Source organism: Pongo pygmaeus, chromosome 16, assembly GCF_028885625.2.
Source record: "Pongo pygmaeus isolate AG05252 chromosome 16, NHGRI_mPonPyg2-v2.0_pri, whole genome shotgun sequence".
NCBI lineage: Eukaryota > Metazoa > Chordata > Mammalia > Primates > Hominidae > Pongo > Pongo pygmaeus.
Genome location: NC_072389.2, coordinates 68,079,605 through 68,100,758, shown reverse-complemented (window position 1 = coordinate 68,100,758; position 21,154 = coordinate 68,079,605). Strand labels below are relative to the sequence as shown.

Sequence of the window (21,154 nt, the reverse complement as noted above, 5' to 3'; positions counted from 1 at the left end):
CTCAGTTTCTTACTTACCTGACCATCTCATTCAATGAAACCATTGCTTCAGTCTCACACGCTCTGCTATTCTACTTCGTCCTTGTGATTTGACATGTCCCACTAATTTATAACTTCATTAGTCACATGTGACAGTCCATACTACTGCCCTACTTCCATAGAGAAAAATTTCTGAGATTTCCCAATTATACCTCCTTCCTTTTAGGATCCTTTGAATTGAGTCTTTTGAGTTGGGATACAAAGACTACCTAAAAGAATTCTATTTCTATTCCCAGAAACACCTGAAACTCTGCCTTATAGTCCTTTAAAGAACAGGGGGGGTTCTGTCAGTTCCTTGTAAATTCTAGCAGTGTGGACAAGGAAAGCTTAAGGGAGACGATGCTGCAAATCTTACCACAGGGTACTGATGCCAAGCTGAGCCAGATCACAGATCTACACAACATGACAGGCCATCAATTCCAGAAACAGACATTTCCCATCTTCTGATGCACCATCACCCAGAGGACACATGAAGCGGAGGGGAAAGGGTATTTGGAGGCAGACGGACTTGAGTTGTAACTCTAGTTCTGCCACTTACTACTTCTCTGGCCTTAACCTACTAACATCTAAGGGCCTCAGATTCCTCATCAGTAAACTAGAGATAACGGTGCTTAATTTGCAGGATTACCGGGGAGATGTAATGAGGTGATGTATGACACACAGAGTGTGTATACCCTGGCAACAATTAAAATCCCCACTCGGACACTGTGCAGCCTAGAAAGGGTTCCCATAAACTCTGTGGATTATTTCTGAACCCATTTGTAATGCTGTACCACACAATGCAAGAACTATTTTTGTGCAGGTGTAAAGATGCACTGAGAAGTCCAAAGGGGAGACGCAGCAATTTGCATACAGAAATGAACTAGTGAAAAGTACCAACGGCCTGAGGACTTGGGCAAAGAACAAATGATAAAAGCAGAATTAGACCGCTTACACTAAAATCCTATCATCACTTGAAGCAAGCTCTAAATCTCAAGACTATTTGAACAAATTCCGCCCCCGCTACCCACCAAATGCCTGGAGGCAGGTAACAGCAGGTGATACTGGGTAGAAAAGGCTGGGGTGCCAGCTGGCTTACCTTGGCACATGCCACAAGCTGGGAGGTGGAGAGGGCACACTGGGTGGCAGCAGCAATTACCCTGTTCTGTAGGACAGTGTCTTCGGCCACTTGGGCAACATTCTTTGCCTTTAGTACCAACATGGCAGCTGCATTGGCAACAGCTTTGGCCAAACTCATTAAAACATCCTAAGAAAAGGGAATCAAAGACTATTCATTTATTTTTCTCTAATCACCTTTCACAGCCTGAAAATAAACATGTTATTAAAATTCCATTTGATCTTTTTCCTTCAGCACTTTAGAAGTTTTTTTACTTGTTTTTTTTTAAAATGTCAACTTATCCTCAGAAGTAATTAAGAAAGGAGACTTGTATCCTAATAACTCAGTCTCTTACATCCATTAAGTAGCATAGGTTTAAATCTAAAATAGTTCATTTGAGGGAAGGGTTATTATTTTAACCACTGATTCCCATTCATGCACTTATCTAACACGAAGTCTTGACCATGTCTCTTGAACGAGTGGCTGATATGGTAGCTCAGGAGAAGCTGAAAACATATCCAGATGCCACAACATCATGTGCCGTAAGAAGGTTATAATTCATGGCCTCCAAGTCATCATGCCCCACTGCAACTTGAAAATTTATCTTTTGGATTTCTACTTTGCACAAAGATCCAAGTCGTCATCAGAAATTTAGCCATATCTCTACCTCCAGAGGGCAACATTTGATGTGCACAGACACATAGCTGGCACCAATACCTATAGCTCAAGAGCCAAGAAATGCTCTGAACATGAGTTATTCTCAGTGTTCTGCAGCCTTCCGGGTAGGAATTAAATTATTACAGAAAGCAGAAAGAGAGCCTATATAAATACACCAGCTATAAGATGGTCTGACTGAAGATGCAAGGAGCTAGTTTATGCTTCAACTCAATGACTAGGCATTCTGCCTGCCGAAAGAAGAATCCTTTGATTGAGCCTACCAGATTTGTCACCCATCTGTTTGACCTGAAGAATAACCACGGTTACAATTAATTTACTTCTTTGCTTTTAATACTGAAAGTAGTTTATTTGACTTAGAAATGCCTTCCCAAACATATGAGCCATTTTTATTTTGAACAAACATGTCAAGGCTTTTCCCTTCAAGGAAATACGGTCAGAAGTCTTTATTAATTCATCAGATGATAAAGAGCACATTTGATTCTAAATGTAAAGGGCACCCACGGCGTCTTTACAGTGAGATATTTTATGAGAAGATACACTGGAAATAATATTCAGCCTGCACAATTTTACACAGAACAAAGACTAGATACAATCCAGCTAAACCAGAAACCCATGAATCTATCAAGTAAGCTGATTTTAAAATGGACAAAAACTAAGAGGTCTTAAAGGAGCAGGTTATTCCAGTCTTTCTCAGGTCTGTGATGTTTCCTGGCTCTCCAAGGTATAATTAAAGCCCATGGTGCTGAAAGCTGAAGATCCCTTTGGGATCTGACTGGCACTTGTCTACCACACAACTTTTAGGAATTGCTCCCACTATGGCAAAGTTACAGTTCCTGGACATCTATCTCGATGCTCAGTGAAAACACAGCTTGAATGTCACAAATTATTAAAAAGATTTTTAAAAATAACTTTCCAAAGTAGGTCATAGTATTCCCTCACTTGATATGAATTCATCTTTTCAGATGGGGGCCAGGATTTGGTCACATAGAATCATGATTGTTCTAAAGGGCTTTGTTAGAATTGTTTAAAGAAATCCTGTTCCTCTTATTAATTTTGTCCAAAAAAAATACAGTTAGAAAAGAATGTGATACTACAGCTATAGCTGCTGACAAGGCCTTTGTCAAAATTTTCAACAAGACCACTATTATATAGCCAGTGTAAAATATATCTTTGTTAACTATGGGAACATGCAGTACATTAAGAAACCAAGAAAAGCTCTGAGATATGATCTCAAGAATCAGAAAAATAGAGTAAGAAATCCAATGTCAGCTACCCATAACTGGAGAAGGTTGCAGGATCACCTTACTGCCCTGGTCTTTACCTAGAGAGCTAAACAATTGAAAACATTCAAGTCTGGCCTGTCCCTGCTAACAAAGGCTCTGTAGGACTGTCACCCTGAACCTGAACCTGCTTCCTTTGCACATCTGAATAGAAACAAACATTAGGAAGCAGGGTTGACATTCATACACAATGAAAATAATCTGCTAAAGCAGGGAGAGGCAGTTAAAGCTTTTAAAAAATACAAGGTTGCACGTGATGTTTTAAGGAAGAATTGTGACTTTCTCCTTAACCTTCCTTGGCACTTTGGAGAAAACAATAATATTAATACTTTTGGGGAACATAAATGACTACGTCAAGATAATTAAGCCTAGTAAAACAGCAGCTGAATCTCACATTTACCAAGTTCCTAAATAGGTATCTGCCTACAAATAATTACCTGCCCTAATATAAAAAGTAAAGGCCAATGCAAGGGCAGTTTGGGGATATGGAAAGGGAAATTAGAATGGGGACACAATTAACTTGGGTTTAGCAGAATATATTGATGTGCAGTTCATTTTGATTCTACGGAACTTATGACCAGCCATCTCAACGTAGAAATGGCTTCCAGGAATATTCCTACCACCCATCATACGAATTCACCCTCTATCATGACATGAATGTCTGTACATTGAATGTCTTATTGCATTGCAGGATATGAACGAGTCCCATAGCCCAGTGCCACAGGCATGTGGAGAGTGAAGGAGAAACAAACACATCTATGGATGAAGGTTGAAGTTTCATGTCTCACAACATACATGATCACATCTTAGTTTAACTAACACATCTTTTGCTTATAAAATTTGGAAGTTCTAGATAAAATGGCATGCAAAACTGCCACCCATGAAGCAAGAAACCTGCATGCCAGAGGAAAGCTAATTATCTTTTTGTTCCGTCTATAAAATATTATAAAATCATTGCCAAATGAAGAGGTGGTCAAAACAGATGAAGTCAAAAATCCAGGAAAAAAGGTATTTAGAGGTGTCAGGTAGTTAATAAAAACATTATGTTATTTTTCTGGACTTGGTGATATTTGTGGTGTGAGTTCACATAAGTTTGTAATTTGTGTGATTTCTTCTAAGTAAATATTTCATTATATATGTAAATTAATAATTCAAAAAACATTTTAATAAGTGAAGGCCAATGACATTCTGTAGAATTCCTAACAGTGAACTTGACACAGGATTTGGAAAAGGGCATCTTTCAGAGAACCTGGGCTAGAACTGTAACAATTTAATTAGGATATATTTATATATTACTTGCAAAATTAGAGACTTAGGAGGAGGAGTAAAGGGCACTGGCCCACCAGTACATAAGCAGCTCATCCTGGCCTGAACCACCCCAGAAGCAGGCCTCTGTGCCCCACCCTTCGAGGGACAGGGATGGAGGCAGATGAGCAGAGATGCCTGATGCCTTCTGAGCTGCAGTGAGGTGATACTGCAGACAGTGGTGACAGTCGCTCCCCAGAGGGCAAGCAGCACGTCCCTGGTATTGAAAAAGAAGGGTCACAAAAAAGACTTCCCTGCCACGCTTGTGGTTTTGGATAAGACACAAAAAATAAACCACCTCTGAGCACAAAGGAAATTCTCTCTCTCTCTCTTTCTCTGTGTGTGTGTATGTCAAAGTAAACATAAACTTCATGTTTATAAGGACTCAAGAATGATGCCATTAAAACCTCCTCCTAAGCAGATAAAATAAGACTGGCCAGGAGCTGATGATCACAGAGGTTAGGTGACAGATACCAGGAGTTTATTACACTATTAATATTTCCTCCCTTCTTGTGATTAAAGAATGTCCAGCACATTGACAAAAAAAAAAAATAATAATCAGGGCCGGGCGCGGTGGCTCACACCTGTAATCCCAGCACTTTGGGAGGCCGAGACGGGCAGATCACAAGGTCAGAAGTTCGAGACCAGCCTGACCAACATAGTGAAACCCCGTCTCTACTAAAAATACAAAAATTAGCCAGGCGTGGTGGCATGCACCCGTAATCCCAGCTACTCAGGAGGTTAAGGTAGGAGAATCGCTTGAACCCAGGATATGGAGGTTGCAGTGAGCCAAGATCACGCCACTGCACTCCAGCCTGGGCGACAGAGTGAGACTCTAATTAAAAGAAAAACAAAATCAGGATAGCTAAATACGTGCTTTACAATTACGACGCATAGTGTCAGTGAAATGAGTTTTCCTATTAAAAAAAAAATTTTTTTTTGGTAACACAAAAAGATAATTAGCTTTCCGCTGGCATGCAGGTTTCTTGCTTCATGGGTGGCAGTTTTGCATGCCATTTTATCTAGAACTTCCAAATTTTATAAGCAAAAGATGTGTTAGTTAAACTAAGATGTGATCATGTATGTTGTGAGACATGAAACTTCAACCTTCATCCATAGATGTGTTTGTTTCTCCTTCACTCTCCGAGATAATCCATCTCAATCGCATTCTTGATAATCTCAAAGATTTAGTTAGTTTTCAAATATTACATTCTGCCTGCTTGGGTCTAGACCATCACTTAGACTTCTTTACATGACTATAAGGCTGCAAATATCTTACCTGGAATCGCTCATCGGTCTCATTCTCTCCAATCTGTCTCAGAAGATCCCCACTGGCTTGTCCGATGCTGCCAGCAGCAGTCAAAACTGTCTGTCGAGGCTGTGAACAAAGAACACACCTTAATTGGAAAGAAAACGCATTTCCTCCAGTGCCATCAGACATGAAGTACAGGAAGTAGAATCTCACAGAATTTGCTCCCTTTGTCTATCAATGAGAATCTCAGGTGGTCTGCCAGATAGAAGATATCCCGGTGAAATCCGTGCAAGGAAACATCCAGTGTCTGATAAACCAGCAATATAGGTGTATGGATTTGAAATGGCCAATTAGCGAGCCTTGTTCAGTTGGTAAGAAGGTGATGCATTCTGCGGAAATTAGGGTGCAAACTCATATTCCCTTTAAATGTGTATTAGTCATGTGTGTTAAGTTCCTGGGGTTGCATCTACTCAACCACCCTTGAGGGGGAGGCCTTTATACTAAGAGCTCAACCACTCCTGAATGTGGATGAGCTTCTGCACCCAGTTCTACAACTCCAGTTACTCCTGCAGAGAGAAACACACCCCATCAGGATGCAAGGAACAGCTCGGGAAGCAAGAGCCCCATGGTCTCCCAGCGGATGCAGCTGTCCCATCAGAACCTTAGTGATTGCTTGCCTCTAGAGCTTACCTCTCCAGAAGTGGGCTGCACAGCTTTCAGCAAGTCTGACACTGCCCCAGCAAGGGTCCTGGCAGCTCTGAGCAAGTCCTCCCCGCTGCCCACCTCATCATCCATGAGGGCGGCCAATAGCTTCACACCCTTGGACATCTCCGTCAGGTTGGAAGAAATAGTGGTGATCGCACATCCCACAGCTGTGTAGTCAGTGTCTGCAGGGTCACCTGGGACAGAAAAGAACCATCCCCATCAAAGGAGGGCACATGCTTCTGGTGAGAATTTTCAAAACCCCACACTGGCAGGAGTTCCTCACCCACCATCCTGCAGGAGTCAGACACCAAGCCTCACATGAGCACAGTGAGATGGCCTGCTCCCTGTCTCCAAGGTGACTTCAAAAAGGTCCTTTCGCCTGGAGGCCTCATGCATTGAAATACTGAGTACAACCACCTTTAAAAATCCGGAGGATGTATCGGCATCTCACAGACCTTTTCATTAGGCCCCTGTCAGCAGCTCGGGGGGTCAACTCTGCTCCTGAAAGGCTGATACCCTACAGGGTGAAACCAAGCAAGTTTCCAGCTCTCCTCTGACAGCGCAAGGCTAGGAGCCACACTGTGCCAGAAGAGACCGCTGCTGGACAACATGGGCGAAGGCACATATGACAGGTCTGTTCATTCAAAACCATTTTCCAACTGTAGGTGCCCAGAAGGGAGAAAGTAGCCTCAATAGACTTTGCAGTAAGTCCAGCACACTGACAAGCCGTGAGAAGATCTGAATAGGTGCTTTTTAATGAGGATGCATGATACAGGCAAAAAGCAATGAGATGTTCCTTACCACTCTCCTGGGTCACTGGGAGAAAATCCTTACAGCACTACAAGTGCCTTAGACTATCCTCTCATAATATGAAGTCTATTGTTTCAATCAACAGATAACTTCTTATTTTTTAAAATTAAAAAAAAAAACAACAGCTTTTAAACAAAACCCCAATGCAGCACAAATCTCTCAGGGACTTACCAGCTGTGAGGTTAACAACTGAAGCCGTTCCAGCTGTGATAGCATCAACTTGAGAATGGATTTCGTGTTTGGATTCGTCGACTTTGTTCTGAACCCATACCCTCGATGCCTGCAAAGCCAGACAACGGCACAACACAATCACAGCACAGAATTACCCAGGAGACCGGAGAAGCCCCACCATGAAATCAGACCAGCATTTTGACTACATTCTTCTTATGAGGCCAGCACCGACAGGGCCCTTAAGTTATCCTAAACAGTATCCTTAACAGGCCTCTTGCTCCTTCAGAGATACTCAATGGCGTGCAAATTCTCCCTTGTGTCTTACGTTAATTATGTTGTTTGTGTTTTTAACTTTTAAGATCTTAGGGAGAAAAATTCCATGTGGCTTAATTTAGAAAAATTCAAGTGAAAAAGAATGAGGAGAGAAAAATCAATGTTTCATAATAATACTGCACATTAGCACTAATAGTTGTTGCTAATTTTCACCTTGCTTTGCAGGGAGCAGGGTGAGAAGGAGGGTGTTTCAGCTTCTACATGTTCTCTGTCAACGTAGGAAATGCCTCTTGCTTACAACGTGCATTGTCGTAAAGACAACTAAGGGCCATGCTCATGTAGATCGTAAGACCTTTCCTGGTAAGATGAGGGGACGGGTCGAGACCCCTGTTCTGGATCCAGATCTACCACCAGCAGGTGATAGGACATCGGGCAAATCATAGCCAGGTCCTGTGCCTTATACTTCTTCCACCGTGGAAATTCAATGGTTTTTAAAAACCTTTCCAGCTCTTATACTTCATGTTTATTTGAACCTATAAATAGCAAGTTCTCTATTTTCTGACATTTCAGAACTTACCTAATAAATGATCATTTATCTTGATAATGATGACCCTGCAGTAAGGCGCTCATCTGCTTCCCAAAACATCCCAAAAATACTCATCTATGTTCAGGATGTGACTAGCACTAGAAATAATTTATGGCATTCTAATTCTTTGAAAACTGGTGAAGCAGGAATATTAAATCTTAAATATTTTAAAACTCTACCAATTATACTGGATATGGGAGTCTGCCATACATGTTTTTACTCTGGAGTTCCCCAAAGCAAATGTTTATTGTTTTTGGGTACCTGGGAGAAATGGCGCTGAGTTTACCAGCAACCTCCACGCACACAACTGTGCAAATGAAGAACTCAGCATTCTGGGAGAACTCGGAGGGCAGCTATCCTGGCAGGACAAGATGAGGCTACAGACTGTATCTTGGTTCTGGCCCCTGTGATGGCACCAGCCAGTCCTACAACAGTGGTTGTCAACCCTGACTGCCATTAGAATCACCTGGGGAGAATAAACACCACTGATTCTCAGGCTCCACCCACAGCAACATCGATTTATTTGGTCGGAACTGGTGCTTTAGGCTTCATTTTTAAAGTTCCTAGGATGATTCTAACGTACAAACAGGGTTGAGAATCACAGCGCTAGCCGGTGCTTCTCAAACTTTAATGGTCACACGAAGAAGCTGGGAACTTGGCTAAAATGCAGATTCTGTTTGAGTAGGCTGGGGAAGGCCCAAGATTCTGCACTCTTATAAGACCCTAGGAATTGCCAATGCTGCTGGTCCTGGGACCACGATTTGAGCAGTGAGGAGTTGGAAGATTTCATGCAGCAGCAGCTGCAGGAAGATCTCTGGGTTAATCACCCTACCTTGCTGAAAAGCTCAATGGTAGTAAGCCAGTGCTTCTCAAAGCACAGTCCCCAGGCATGCAGCATTGGCATCACCTGAGATCTTGTTGGAAATGCAAAATCTCAGGCCCGACCCAAGATCAAAAAAAAAAAAAAAAAAAAAAAAGTCGGGGGGAGACTCCAGCAACGTGCATTTTAACAGGCACTTCAGATGATGCTGACGTATGCTACAGTTTGAGAACCACTGGTAGCAATAAAACTAACAAACAGCTAACGCTTACTGAGCTCTTACTATGTGCTAGGGGCTGTGTTAAGAACTCTACAGGTGATTAGATCATTGCATCTTCACAACTCTATTTACAGATGACAAAGTGGAGGATTAGAGAAGGCAAGTAGCCTAGATTCACACAGCCAGTACTGGAGCTGGGGTTTGAACCCAGGTCACAGGATCCTAGGGTCCAAGTTCTCAGCCCTCCCATGGTACTGCCAACAGCCAGCAGTACCCTATGATTCTCTCCTCCTATGGGTGCAACTGAGAGGCAAAGACTCAATATCCTGAAAAAATCATGGGTTTCCACTTCACCTAGAGATAGAAATTTACCTAGATGAATCCTGACAGAGTACATAACCCTGCTTTCTGCCAGGGCAGAGACTTGGCATGAAAACCACTGAACAGTATTTACCATATCCTGGCCGAGAGGTGGCAGCGAGTCGAGCTCACTGAGATCATCCTGGGCCTGCTGGACGGCGTGCATGCTTGTGTTGATGGTCCCCATCAGGGCCTGCTGGGCTGAGGTCTGCAAAGGCAGATGAAACAAAGCTGTCATCCCACACGCCTGGGACTGACATGGCCGTTTATGCGAAACAAAGCAAAACAGAACTCTGCGCTCCAGACAAAGCAGCCCAGGCTACATCTCAAAAAGCGCCTCAACCATCTCCCATTTCAACCTGGAGGCTAGAAATAGATACTGCATTATATTAATAGAACACAAAATGAAGGTGATTGCCACAGAGGGATTATAATCAGAAGTGTGTGAAGAGCTTAATTAGCTGACAAGAAGGCTCAGAAGAGTCCTTGCCAGGGAACTGAGGTAATCCAATCTTTGAGTACTGAGGACCTCCTCACGCACAGGAAACACGTGGGTGTTAAATGAGAATGCTTCCTGATAGACACTTAAGGACTCCATCTAAACCTACGGTCAACGTACTTTTTCAGAGACAAGTGTTGTTCCTGAGCTTTCGAAAAGTTCTCATACAATAGCAAGGGAGTCCCAACGCCGGCCTGAGAGGCACCGAGCCAGAGAGACCAGCACAGTGGAAAGGAATTAATGACTCCCAGCATGAAACCTCAAAATCACTAAAAACCTGGTCGACTTCTCAGACTTTCCTAGGGGTATCTGGACCAATCAGCTTGATGCTGCCAGGACACGGGAGCAGAGTTCTGTCCCTATATCACAAGTCATGTTAAGAGCGCCCTAATTTTCCAGTCACAGAGGACACCTCCGATACTAAACAGGCAGTGATTCGAGTCATCCAATTTAAAAAAATGCACAGCTGAACGAGACATGGTTCAGCCGGGAACTAGAGAGTTCCAACACTTAGCCCATCACCGCCGCTGATGTCCACCCTGCATGCCGGAGGCAGCAGACTAACGAGCGGGGGACGAGCACAGGAAGCCTCACCAGTGGCGGCATGTGGCCTCGGTGCATCTGCCCAACCATGACCTGCTGCTGTGGCGAGGGCATGCTGCCAACGTTGAAGGTCTCAGGCCCGCTGGAGCCCGAGCGCATCACGGCCGGCAGCGCCACTGAGCCGTGCTCTGCCTTCCCGGTCCGGTTGAACTGCTGCTGCAAGATGGTGGACCTGCCGGGAAAAGTGGTTTGGTCACTGCGAGGACGCCACCCGTGTGGAGTGCAATGAGGAGACCCCACAGATGTCACGTATGTTCCCTGCTTTATGCTGTGAAGGCCAATTGAAAGAGGCACATACAGACTGAGAAGCAGGAATGAAGAAGCGGCATTACAACACTGCGCAGAGCTCTGAGATGAATCCTTTTACGATAATTAATGTAAATAATTACTCCCAATTTACCCACTTAATAGACTTACGGTATTATGCAATTAGTTGTTATTTAAAAAACAAGGCTGGGTGCAGTATCTCACCCCTGTAATCCCAACCCTTTTGAAGGCCAAGTGGGAAGGATTCCTTGAAGTCACGAGTTCAAGACCAGCCTGGGCAACATAATGAGACCTCATCTCTACAAAAAATTCAACAACTTAGCCCCGAGTGGTCGTACATGCCTATAGTCCTAGCTATTCAAGAGGATGAAGTGGGAGGATCATCTGAGCCCAGGAGCCCGAGGCTGCAGTGAGCTATGATCGTGCCACTGTACTCCAGGCTAGGCAACAGAGTGAGACTCTGTCTCAAGAAGAAAAAATGACAACACAGAGATTCCTATAATAATGATGTTCCAGGTTTTAAGTGAATTTATTGCTATGCTGATATATTATTTTTGGTAAATAATATCTGAAAGAGCATTCATTAAACGAGTATCAACCTTGTGCCAGGTTCCATTCTGGGCATCAGAGATACAGATCATTTATCTTTAGCTTGAAAGAGGAAATGTGGAAATGAAGCTAGGAGAAAATTTCCCACAGCTTAGCTCCCCTCCCTCAGGCCCACCACCATTGACCACAGAGGATGTTTCATTGCCTCTAGAGCCTCGACCATGTGAGGCTTTGGAACCTTCCCCAAATGCTTTCAACTAAATATTGGGAAGATTCTTAAGGTATCTAATGGAAAAAATTGCAATTTTTTAATTTCTTTTTTTAAGACAGAGTTTCACTCTTGTCATCCAGACTGCAGTGCAGTGGCGTGATCTCGGCTCACTGCAACCTCCGCCTCCCGGGTTCAAACGATTCTCCTGCCTCAGCCTCCCAAGTAGCTGGGATTACCAGCACCTGCCACCATGCCTGGCTAATTTTTTGTATTTTTAGTAGAGACAGGGTTTCACCATATTAGCCAGGCTGGTCTCGAATTCCTGACCTCAGGTGGAACACCCGCCTCAGCCTCTCAAAGTGCTGGGAATACAGGCGTGAGCCAGAGTGCCCAGCCAAAAAATTGCATTTTTTACTTCATATTGTCTTAGAATGAAGAATAAGTGCAAAGGACGCTGATAGTCTGAAGGTAAGAAGTCTGAAGGTGGTATATGTTCCTCAGAAGCCCAGTGGACAAACCTACAAACAGGGTCTGTGTGTGTTGTGAGGTGGAAGGAAGGTGGAGGTACAGCTGCATGAAGAGACGGGGCCTCTGTCCCAGGGCCCTCGCACCATCACAGATCATTCCCTGTTGCCCAGGGCAAGGCTCGATAGCCATGCTGGGATCCCAAGCAACAGGATGGAGAAACACTGCAGTCTAGGGGTGGGGTGGTGAGAGACTAGGGAAGGTGGGTCTGGAGGCTCCAGTAAGAAGTCAGTTGCATTCTGAGATCTCAGCCAAGGACCAACACAGGAAGAAGTGGAAGGTCTAGCGATGGGAACGATCCTGACCATTCTTGTCTAGTGATGGGAATGATCCTGACCATTCTTCCTGCTTGCCTTGATCAGACCCCACAGCGATGCTGTGGGCAGTGGAGGAGGCTACAGTGATCCCAGGCAGGGGAAGGTCCCAGCCCTCTGGGCTCAGACACTTACTGGGCTGCTCTTATGGGAAGCAAAGCACAGCAGAGTCCTCTGAAGTGAAGCAGATCACCCTGTCAGGGAGCACTAGCTCACTAATTTACATCCAATGGTCATGAATAATTCCAAAGACTTAAGGTGCTCTGCCCAAGGGTGACAAGTACTAGAAACGTATCATATCAAGTTTGGTTCCAACTTGCATACTAGTGGGGACAAACGGAAAAACACCTTTTGGGTGATGAGGAAGCAAATTGTGAGAAACTGGCAGCAAGGGTGAAAATATTAGAGAAACTACTATAGCTAAGCAAGTTTAATGGATTGGAAGATGCTAGAACTTTCTAGCAGCGTACTATGGAAAACATCGCAAGATCTGAATCTGAGTCCTGGCTCTACCACATATGTGTATCTCAACTAACTTTCATGAGCTTCAGTTTCCTTATCCATGGACTGGGAATGATAGGTCCTGCCTGGGACCACTGTAGCCTCCTCCACTGCCCAGAACATTACTGTGGGGTCTTATCAAGGCAAGCCGGAAGAATGGTCAGGATGGTCCCCATCGCTAGACCTTCCACTTCTTCCTGTGTTGCTCCTTGGCTGAGACCCTTGGCCTCCCTTTTGCATAGGGAGCTGTTATTGGAAGTCCAGATGAGACAAAATGTCACACTAAAGCATACAAGAACAGTCATTACATTGCTCTATTACTATAAAAGGGATGGCTGGATAGGTTTCCCAAAAAGAGCCATTTATTAGATGTTACTTAATTTTAATAAACCTATCTCCTCATCTACAAATGGGGCTAAATTGAGAATACTGTGAATTTAAAAAAATGATCATGAGGATGATAGTTATAATAGCAAGTGCTATGTGCCAGGCATTGTTTTATGTGCTTTATTAGTAACTACCATGGAAATAAAACCTACTTAGGTGGTAATATCATTATCCCCATTTTATAGATGAGCTAATGCCAGAAGAGAATTTAGTAACTTTCCCAGGGCCACACAGTGAAACAGAGACCCCAGATTTGAGCCCAGCAAGAGTCCATATTCTTAACCACTCGCCTGTACTACACTACCTCACAGTACTCGAGACAAGCGTGGCATGCAGCAGTGCTTCACCGTAACTCCTCCACTGGCTGCACTCCCTCCTCCCACAAAAGGGGCCAGAATCAAATAGAGGCTCATCCTCTGACCTTCTGATGGTATGGCTCAATGATCATGATTCGATCATGAGATTTAAATCAGAAATGCAGAACAGGACTCATGAACACTTACTGCCTCAAAAGACGCAGTTAAAACGTCACACCTTGATCAATGTTTCCCTAACATCCTCAGCCTCCCTCATGAGACATTTGCCACTTCAATGCCGCTGGTCTGGGGACCATGCTTGAAGAAGATTCAACTATATCATCTGCTGTCATCTTCTCCAGGTGACAGGCTTCAGAGCAGCAGGCTCCAAGCTGGCAAGAGGAAACCTACCTATATAGGGAGAAGGTGGTCCTCTAGTACTCCTCATAATACTTACTTTTTTGGGGAAACGGACTCTTCTAACATGGTTGACTCCTCATCACCTTCTAGTCCAAATCGATCTTTACTTTGTTTCTGGAAATGCAATAAAACAAGATGCAAAAATGAAAACCAGGCCATGTGCGGTGGCTCACGCCTGTAATCCCAGCACTTTGGGAGGCTGAGGCGGGCGGATCACTTGAGGTCAGGAGTTCGAGACAAACCTGGTCAACACGGTGAGACCCCGTCTCTAATAAAAAAATATATATATACATAAATCAGCCTGGCATGGTGACAGGAGCCTGTAATCCCAGCTACACTGGAAGCTGAGGCAGGAGAATTGCTTGAACTGGGAGGCGGAGCCTGCAGTGAGCCAAGATCGTGCCACTGCACTCCAGCCTGGGCGACTGAGGGAGACTCTGTCTCAAAAAAAAAAAAAAACAAAAAAAAAAAAAAAAGAAAGAAAGAAAATCAGCAGGTCTTCATACAAGGACCTTTAAAAAAACATTTTGAAAGGACACAAATCAAAGTGTTGAAGTTTACTCAAAATTTTTTATACTGTATATTTAGTAAGCGATGGATGAACAAAAGCATAATAATAAAAAAGAGAAATATATTATTTAATATATAGTTAGATGTCATGTATTTATTGCACAGACTTTAATTTTACATAGTAAAAAATCAAGATGCACATATTAACTTTCTATTAAATCTTGGTTTTTTGAATGGGCTGTATCTTGAAGCCTTAAGAAATCTGTTTTTCTATATACCACTATGGCATATAACCCCATTACATTTGTTTAAAAAAAAAAAAACATGAAAACTACAAAGATCATTTTTAGCCCCTCAATCCAAGTTTCCACAGAGGCTGAAAAGCACAGTACAGCTACGTGGAGAGGAAGATGCTGAGGGGGGCTAGGCTCATTCATTAGCTAAGTGACATGCTATTGTTCACTGCCTGGTAGTAAATGATACAAATATGTGCTGCAGAAAAAGCAGGAATTCTCATAGGATCTTGAAGTCAAAGATCTCATACTTAATTAGTGATTAAAGATTAAATTAGTAAATCAAGTTTTGTTTTGTTTTTGTTTTTTTTGAGATGGAGTCTCGCTCTGTCACCCAGACTGGAGTACAGTGGTGTGATCTCAGCTCACTGCAACCTCCACCTCACGGGTTCAAGCGATTCTCCTGCTTCCACCTCCTGAGTAACTCGGACTACAGGTGCCTGCCACCATATCCATCTAATTTTTTTGTATTTTTAGTAGAGGCGGGTTTGGCCATGTTGGCCAGACTGGTCTCTAACACCTGACCTCAGGTGATCTGCCTGCCTCGGCCTCCCGAAGTGTTGGGATTACAGGTGTGAGCCACCGTGCCTGGCCTCAAGTATTTTTTAAAAGGGCTTTTTATTTCAAGGTAGCCACATCACCGAAACCGAGCCTTTTAATAAAGCGGTCTTGCTTTTCCAATTTGCATCAATGCAAAATACCTTTTTCAGGATGATGTCAATGTAGCCTGCAATCAGCTGGGATATCTGCTCTCCCTCGGTGGTTTGTACTGAATAGTAGCTTTCCTGATACTCCCCAAAATCCTGAAAAGACAGTATTGCAGGAAATACAGCTAAATCAGATATATCAGCATTTTAAAGGCTAGGAGGTCCAGCTCTAGAACAATATGACATAGACTTCATTTTCCCTGCTCTTCCTCTCTAAATACAAATGAATATCCTAAAATTTATTCAACAATATTCAACAATGGTAAAAGAGCTCTGAAAACAGAGAAGATGGACTGGCTGGGGGCCTCAGAACTTGCAAAACCACAATGTGGTTGAGTTCTTGGGTTTCTTTCCTATCCCATATACCCCCAAGACTAAGAGTTGTAGAGGCCTGAACATTGGAACCTCCAATAGGCAGTTCCTGAAAAGCATGCTTTTAGTCAAAGAACCAGGAGAAGGGGAGCCCAAGAGAGACTAATCTGGGGTAGTAGTCAGGAGCTCCAACTCCAGCTCAACAACCTGGGCTGACATTCACCGGAAGCTGCAGAGCAGTGAAACCTCAGACCCTCCCAGGCCCTATTCCACAACTCAGGCAGGTGGATGGTCTAATCCTTTTGCTGCAGCAGCCATAGTAAAGCCCTGTGTCTCCCTGCCCTCCAGCCAGTGGCTTAAAGAGACTCAGGCCCATTGCCTTCTGCTTCCTGCAACAAAGGTCACCCAGCAATAGCAGGTAGCCCAGCGAAGTGCCTTCTGCCTTCATCGACAGAACCAACAGGGTTTGAGCAGGAACCTTAGTGTCAAAAGAAAAAATCAGTCCAGAATAGCACTGAAAGGGCTCAGAGAATAAAACTGTCATTGCAACTTAAGCCCAGAAAAGTAGGCCAGAACACTACACACTAAACTTGAACAAAGTGGCCACCTGCTAAAACAGAATATTTCAGTAAGATCAAAAGTCTCCTAAAAGGCTGGGCACAGTGCTCATACCTGTGATCCCACCACTTTGGGAGGTTGAGGTGAGAGGATCACTTGTGCCCAGGAGTTCAAGACCAGCCTGGGCAACATGGTGAGACTTCACCTCTATAAAATTTTTTTTTTTTAATTAGCCAGGCGTAGTGGCATGAGCCTGCAGTTCCAGCTCCTCAAGAGGCTGAGGGAGGAGGATCGCTTGAGCCCAGGAGGTGAGGTATGATCATCACTACACTCCAGCTTGGGCAACAAAGTGAGAGATTGTCTCAAAAAAAAAAAAAAAAAAAAAAAAAAAAAAGGTCTCCTAATAACCAAGATGTCTAGGATGTCTTAAAAAAATAAATATTCATATCGAGAGCCAGGACACCCACAATATGAATGATAGATAATCAACTCATGCCAATACTGAAATAAATCAGATATTGGAATTATAAGGATTTTAAAGCAACCATCATAAAAATGCTTCACCAATAAACTGCAAATTCTCTTGCAGCAAATTTTAAAGAATAAAAAGTTCCAACAAAGAGACAGAAGTCATAAAAAAAACCAAATGGAAATTATAGAACTGAAAAGGCAATAACCAAAATTTTAAAACTCACAGGATAGACTAAATAGTAGTGTGGAGGTAATAAAAAATAAAATCAGTAAACCTGAAAACAGATCAACAGAATTTAGTCAATCTGAACAATATAGAGAAAAGAAACTAAAAAACAGAGCTTCAGGGATCTACAGGACAGTAACAAAAGATCTAACATTACTATCATCAGAGTAACAGGAGAGGACAGTGTTGGATAAAAATAGAGTAGCTGAAGAAATAATGACTGAAAACTTCCCCAAATTAGTGAAGACTTAAACCCACAAATTAAAGAAGCTGAGTGAACTCCAAATAGAAGAAATTTTAAGAAGCCCATACCAAGAATTGTGAAAACTAGAGATAAAAATATCTTAAAAACAGCCACAGAAAAATGACATATTACCTACAAATTGACACCAACTTGAATGACAGCAAATTTATCATTAGAAACCATGGAGGTAAGAAAGAAGTGGCATGACACTTTTCAGATACTAAAAGAAAGGAACTGTCAATCCCAAATGCTGTACCTGGCAAAATTATCCTTCATGAATGAAGGGGAGATAATAACACTCTCAGAGGAAGAAAACACTAAGTCAATTTGTTGCTAGCAGATGTACCCTTAACAAATAGCTAAAGGAAGCTCTCCAAACACAAAATGATAACAGAAGAAGGCTGGGAACTTCAGAAAGGCAAGAACAATGGGGTAGATAAAAATAAAGGGAAATGTGATAGACTGTTCTTCACCTCATGAGTTTCTTTCATCACATTTTGTGTTCAAAGCAGAAGCTATAACACCATCTTATGTGATTACAGACAAAATAACCATCTTACGTGTATACTGAAAAAATATTTAAATAATTATACTCAGAAAGTGTGGGGAATGGGTAGGTAAAAAGACCTAAATGGAAGTAAGGTTTCTATACTTCACTTAAGGGGGAAAAGCCAGTACCAGTAGGCTGTGTTTAATTTCATATGTACATGGTAATATCCAGAATAACCACTAAGAACACTACACAAAGTGAGATGCTCAAAACGTAACACACAAAGCAAACAAACTCTAAAAAGTGTCCAAGTAACCCACAGAAAAGGCAAAAAAAAAAAAAAAAAAAAAAAAAAGAGAGAGAGAGAAATAAAGCGGACAAACAGAAAAACTACAAAATGATAGACTTGGGCCCTAACATATCAATAATTAGCTTAAATACAGTGTAAATATACCAATTAAAACTGAGATAGAATGGATTAAACCCAACTAATTATGCTCTCTACAAGAAATTCATTTCAAATATAACAGTATATGCAAGTTGAAAATAAAAGGATGGAAAAAGATGTATCATGCCCACATTAGTTTTATAAAAAGCATTGGTGGCTATGTCAACATTAGATACAGTAGACTTCAGAGAAAAACAAAAATTACTAACAGAAAATAACATTACATAATGAAAAAACAACTTCTCTGTTAAGATATAGGAATCTTAAATGTACAGGCATCAAACAACAAAGCTTCAAATTACATGAAACAAAAACTGAGAGCTGAAAGAAAAAGTAGAAAAATCCATAATTATTAAGAACCTCACTCTCGGCAACTGAGAAAACTGCCAGGCAGAAAATTAACAAAGATATTCATTCAAAAGACTGGAACATCACCATCAACTAAGAGGGATCTAATTGGTATTTATAGAGCCCACTTTACATGATAACAGCAGAATATACGTTCTTTTTGAATACTCATAGAACACTCACCAAAAATGATATCCTGGGATATAAAAACAAACCTTAAAATTTCAAAAGGACTGAAATCATCCAGAGTATGTTCTCTGACCATAATGGAATCAAACTAAAAAATCAACAGTAGAAAGACAGCAGGAAAACCTCCAAACACTTGGAAATTAAATAAAGGCTAGAAGTAGGAAGGAAAAAATCACTACATATAATGAGCTTTAATGCGACGTTAGGCTTTAATCAAAATACTGATATTCTCTCTTTTGCCTGAGGTAGTTAATGAGGTTATCATAACTATTTATTTTTTAAATAAATTTTTGTTTTCAATAAATACTTGGACCTAGTCTAAAAAGACCAATAGTATTACAAGATGTAAAACAAAACACAATTGTTCCCTGTCCTACCCATTCCCATCTTCACTTTCTACCACATACCTCTCCAAAGGTAACCACTTTCAACTCTTTTAGCAGTTTCTTCTAGTATTTCTAAATAATATGTTTATATTGATTTCTTGATTTTTCTAATTTAGAAATCATCCATGACTTTCTGCAATGGAAGATGAGGACACAGCTAAGTATGAACATTCATCTTTTGAGGGCCACACAGGCACAGCTGTTACAGCTACAGGAGGAAAGAAGGTATGTTATCTGATGATTCCTTCTAACTGGCAGGAACCTACAATCCACAGTCAAATTAGATAACTAATGACTCCTTCCATGGCCCCTTCTTTACAGTTTTTTTTTTGATGTCCTATTATGATATCTTGCATAGATAAGAGGTGATATTTCAAGCATTCACTAGACTTCAAGAGTCTTAAGAAATTGACAAATTCTAGCACTTTCTGATTTTTCTTATTGCACAACTTGCCCTACCAACTACCCGCTCTATTGTGTTTCACATGTAAATGTGGCTATAGTTAAGGCATAGAGTTATACTCTGCTAACAACAAATGTTGAAATCAGGAAGAAGAATTCAGAGGTCTGAAGACCTGAAACAAACATATTCTCACTACTTTCCATAAATTTTATACTAAGCATCTTATCTTCATCTTATTCAATCCTAGCAGCTCTGTAGGTATGACTATCACCATTTTATAGCTGAAGAAATTAAGGCTCACAGAGGAAAGGTAACTTGAACAAGGTCACACAGCTGGGAAATGACAAACTGGATTTCTATAATAATACTATCCTAAAGTCCACGTTATTTCCACAGTGTAGTATGCTCTCTTTCTAGGCAGGCTGGGAAAACATTCCTCAGCCAAGATAATCACAATGCTTAGGACCATCTAAAACAGAGAGGGGGCCTTTGTGTCTCAGAGCACTGGAAAGTTTCCTTTCAGTATATGCTAGGGATGTCATCAGGAACATGGAACTGAGAATCATCTGGGTGAGTGGCTTTTTCTAGATAATGAACTAGAGGCTGACTTATGTAGAGTGCAGAGAAGCAGCAGTGCCTGAAGAAACCCAGGCTTGCTGACCTCTCTTTTACTTCTGGACCCATCCCCTTCCCTGCCCATGGGCTTGCACCATCTTCCTCACTCCACGCCGGCTCTCCCAGGCCAGAGAAACCCAATGGGCAAGAATCTGGTGTTTCTCCTGTCCCCACAATATCACCCAAGGCCATACTAGCGCTTTCCTTGCCCTCTGCCAGTCCCTACCAGTGTGAAGCTCTTGGGTGAGGCTGCCCAGCGCTTGACGGTGGTGAGGGGCCACTCCTGCAGCACTTCCTTGGTCTTCTCATCCACGCGCATCACTGAGTCTTTGGTGATCCCCAGCAGGCGCGGCACCAGCTTGTTCTTGCCTTTCATCTTTTCCTGAAACAGGAGACACCAAGAGTCAGTGCTCTTCTTCTGAATACATCTGACTTTGCCGGGGAATCAGTGATTTTTCAACCTTTCACCTGCATACACTGTGTTTCAAAACAGGTAGGGCTATAGGGAAACCAGGATTTTGAGGCTAGGTGAATAACTCATTAAACTAAAGGCATGGGAACCCAAACAAAGACATGAGAAGACTGGAAAGAGCCACAGAAGCATGCGCCCTGTTCAGGAGGGCAGCTTGCTCCAAAAACAGACTATGCCAGAAAGATGGGATAGAACCGAAAAGACATCCAGAGAAAAAGAAGCAAAGGTGAATTCCAGGTACTATCACTCCCAGTGGCCAACTCAGTGAGTAACAAATGAGGGTTAATCTGAGATTTAAAATTAACTTAACTAAAAC

At 42.3% G+C, this 21,154-nt stretch overlaps 1 protein-coding gene across 7 annotated transcripts in view; it reads right to left on the bottom strand.

Annotated features, from left to right (window-relative positions):
* TLN2 (talin 2) overlaps window positions 1-21,154 on the bottom strand; it is a 449,658-nt gene that overhangs the window by 133,681 nt on the left and 294,823 nt on the right. For all 7 annotated transcript variants that reach the window (XM_054451016.2, XM_054451019.2, XM_063652682.1 and 4 more), the window contains 9 exons: window positions 20,593-20,748; window positions 15,671-15,772; window positions 14,204-14,280; window positions 10,688-10,868; window positions 9,689-9,802; window positions 7,336-7,444; window positions 6,340-6,548; window positions 5,677-5,775; window positions 1,117-1,284 (listed from right to left, as the gene is read on the bottom strand). In XM_054451016.2, the coding sequence (XP_054306991.1) occupies window positions 1,117-1,284; window positions 5,677-5,775; window positions 6,340-6,548; window positions 7,336-7,444; window positions 9,689-9,802; window positions 10,688-10,868; window positions 14,204-14,280; window positions 15,671-15,772; window positions 20,593-20,748 (1,215 nt within the window). The remainder of the gene's footprint in view (window positions 1-1,116; window positions 1,285-5,676; window positions 5,776-6,339; window positions 6,549-7,335; window positions 7,445-9,688; window positions 9,803-10,687; window positions 10,869-14,203; window positions 14,281-15,670; window positions 15,773-20,592; window positions 20,749-21,154) is intronic.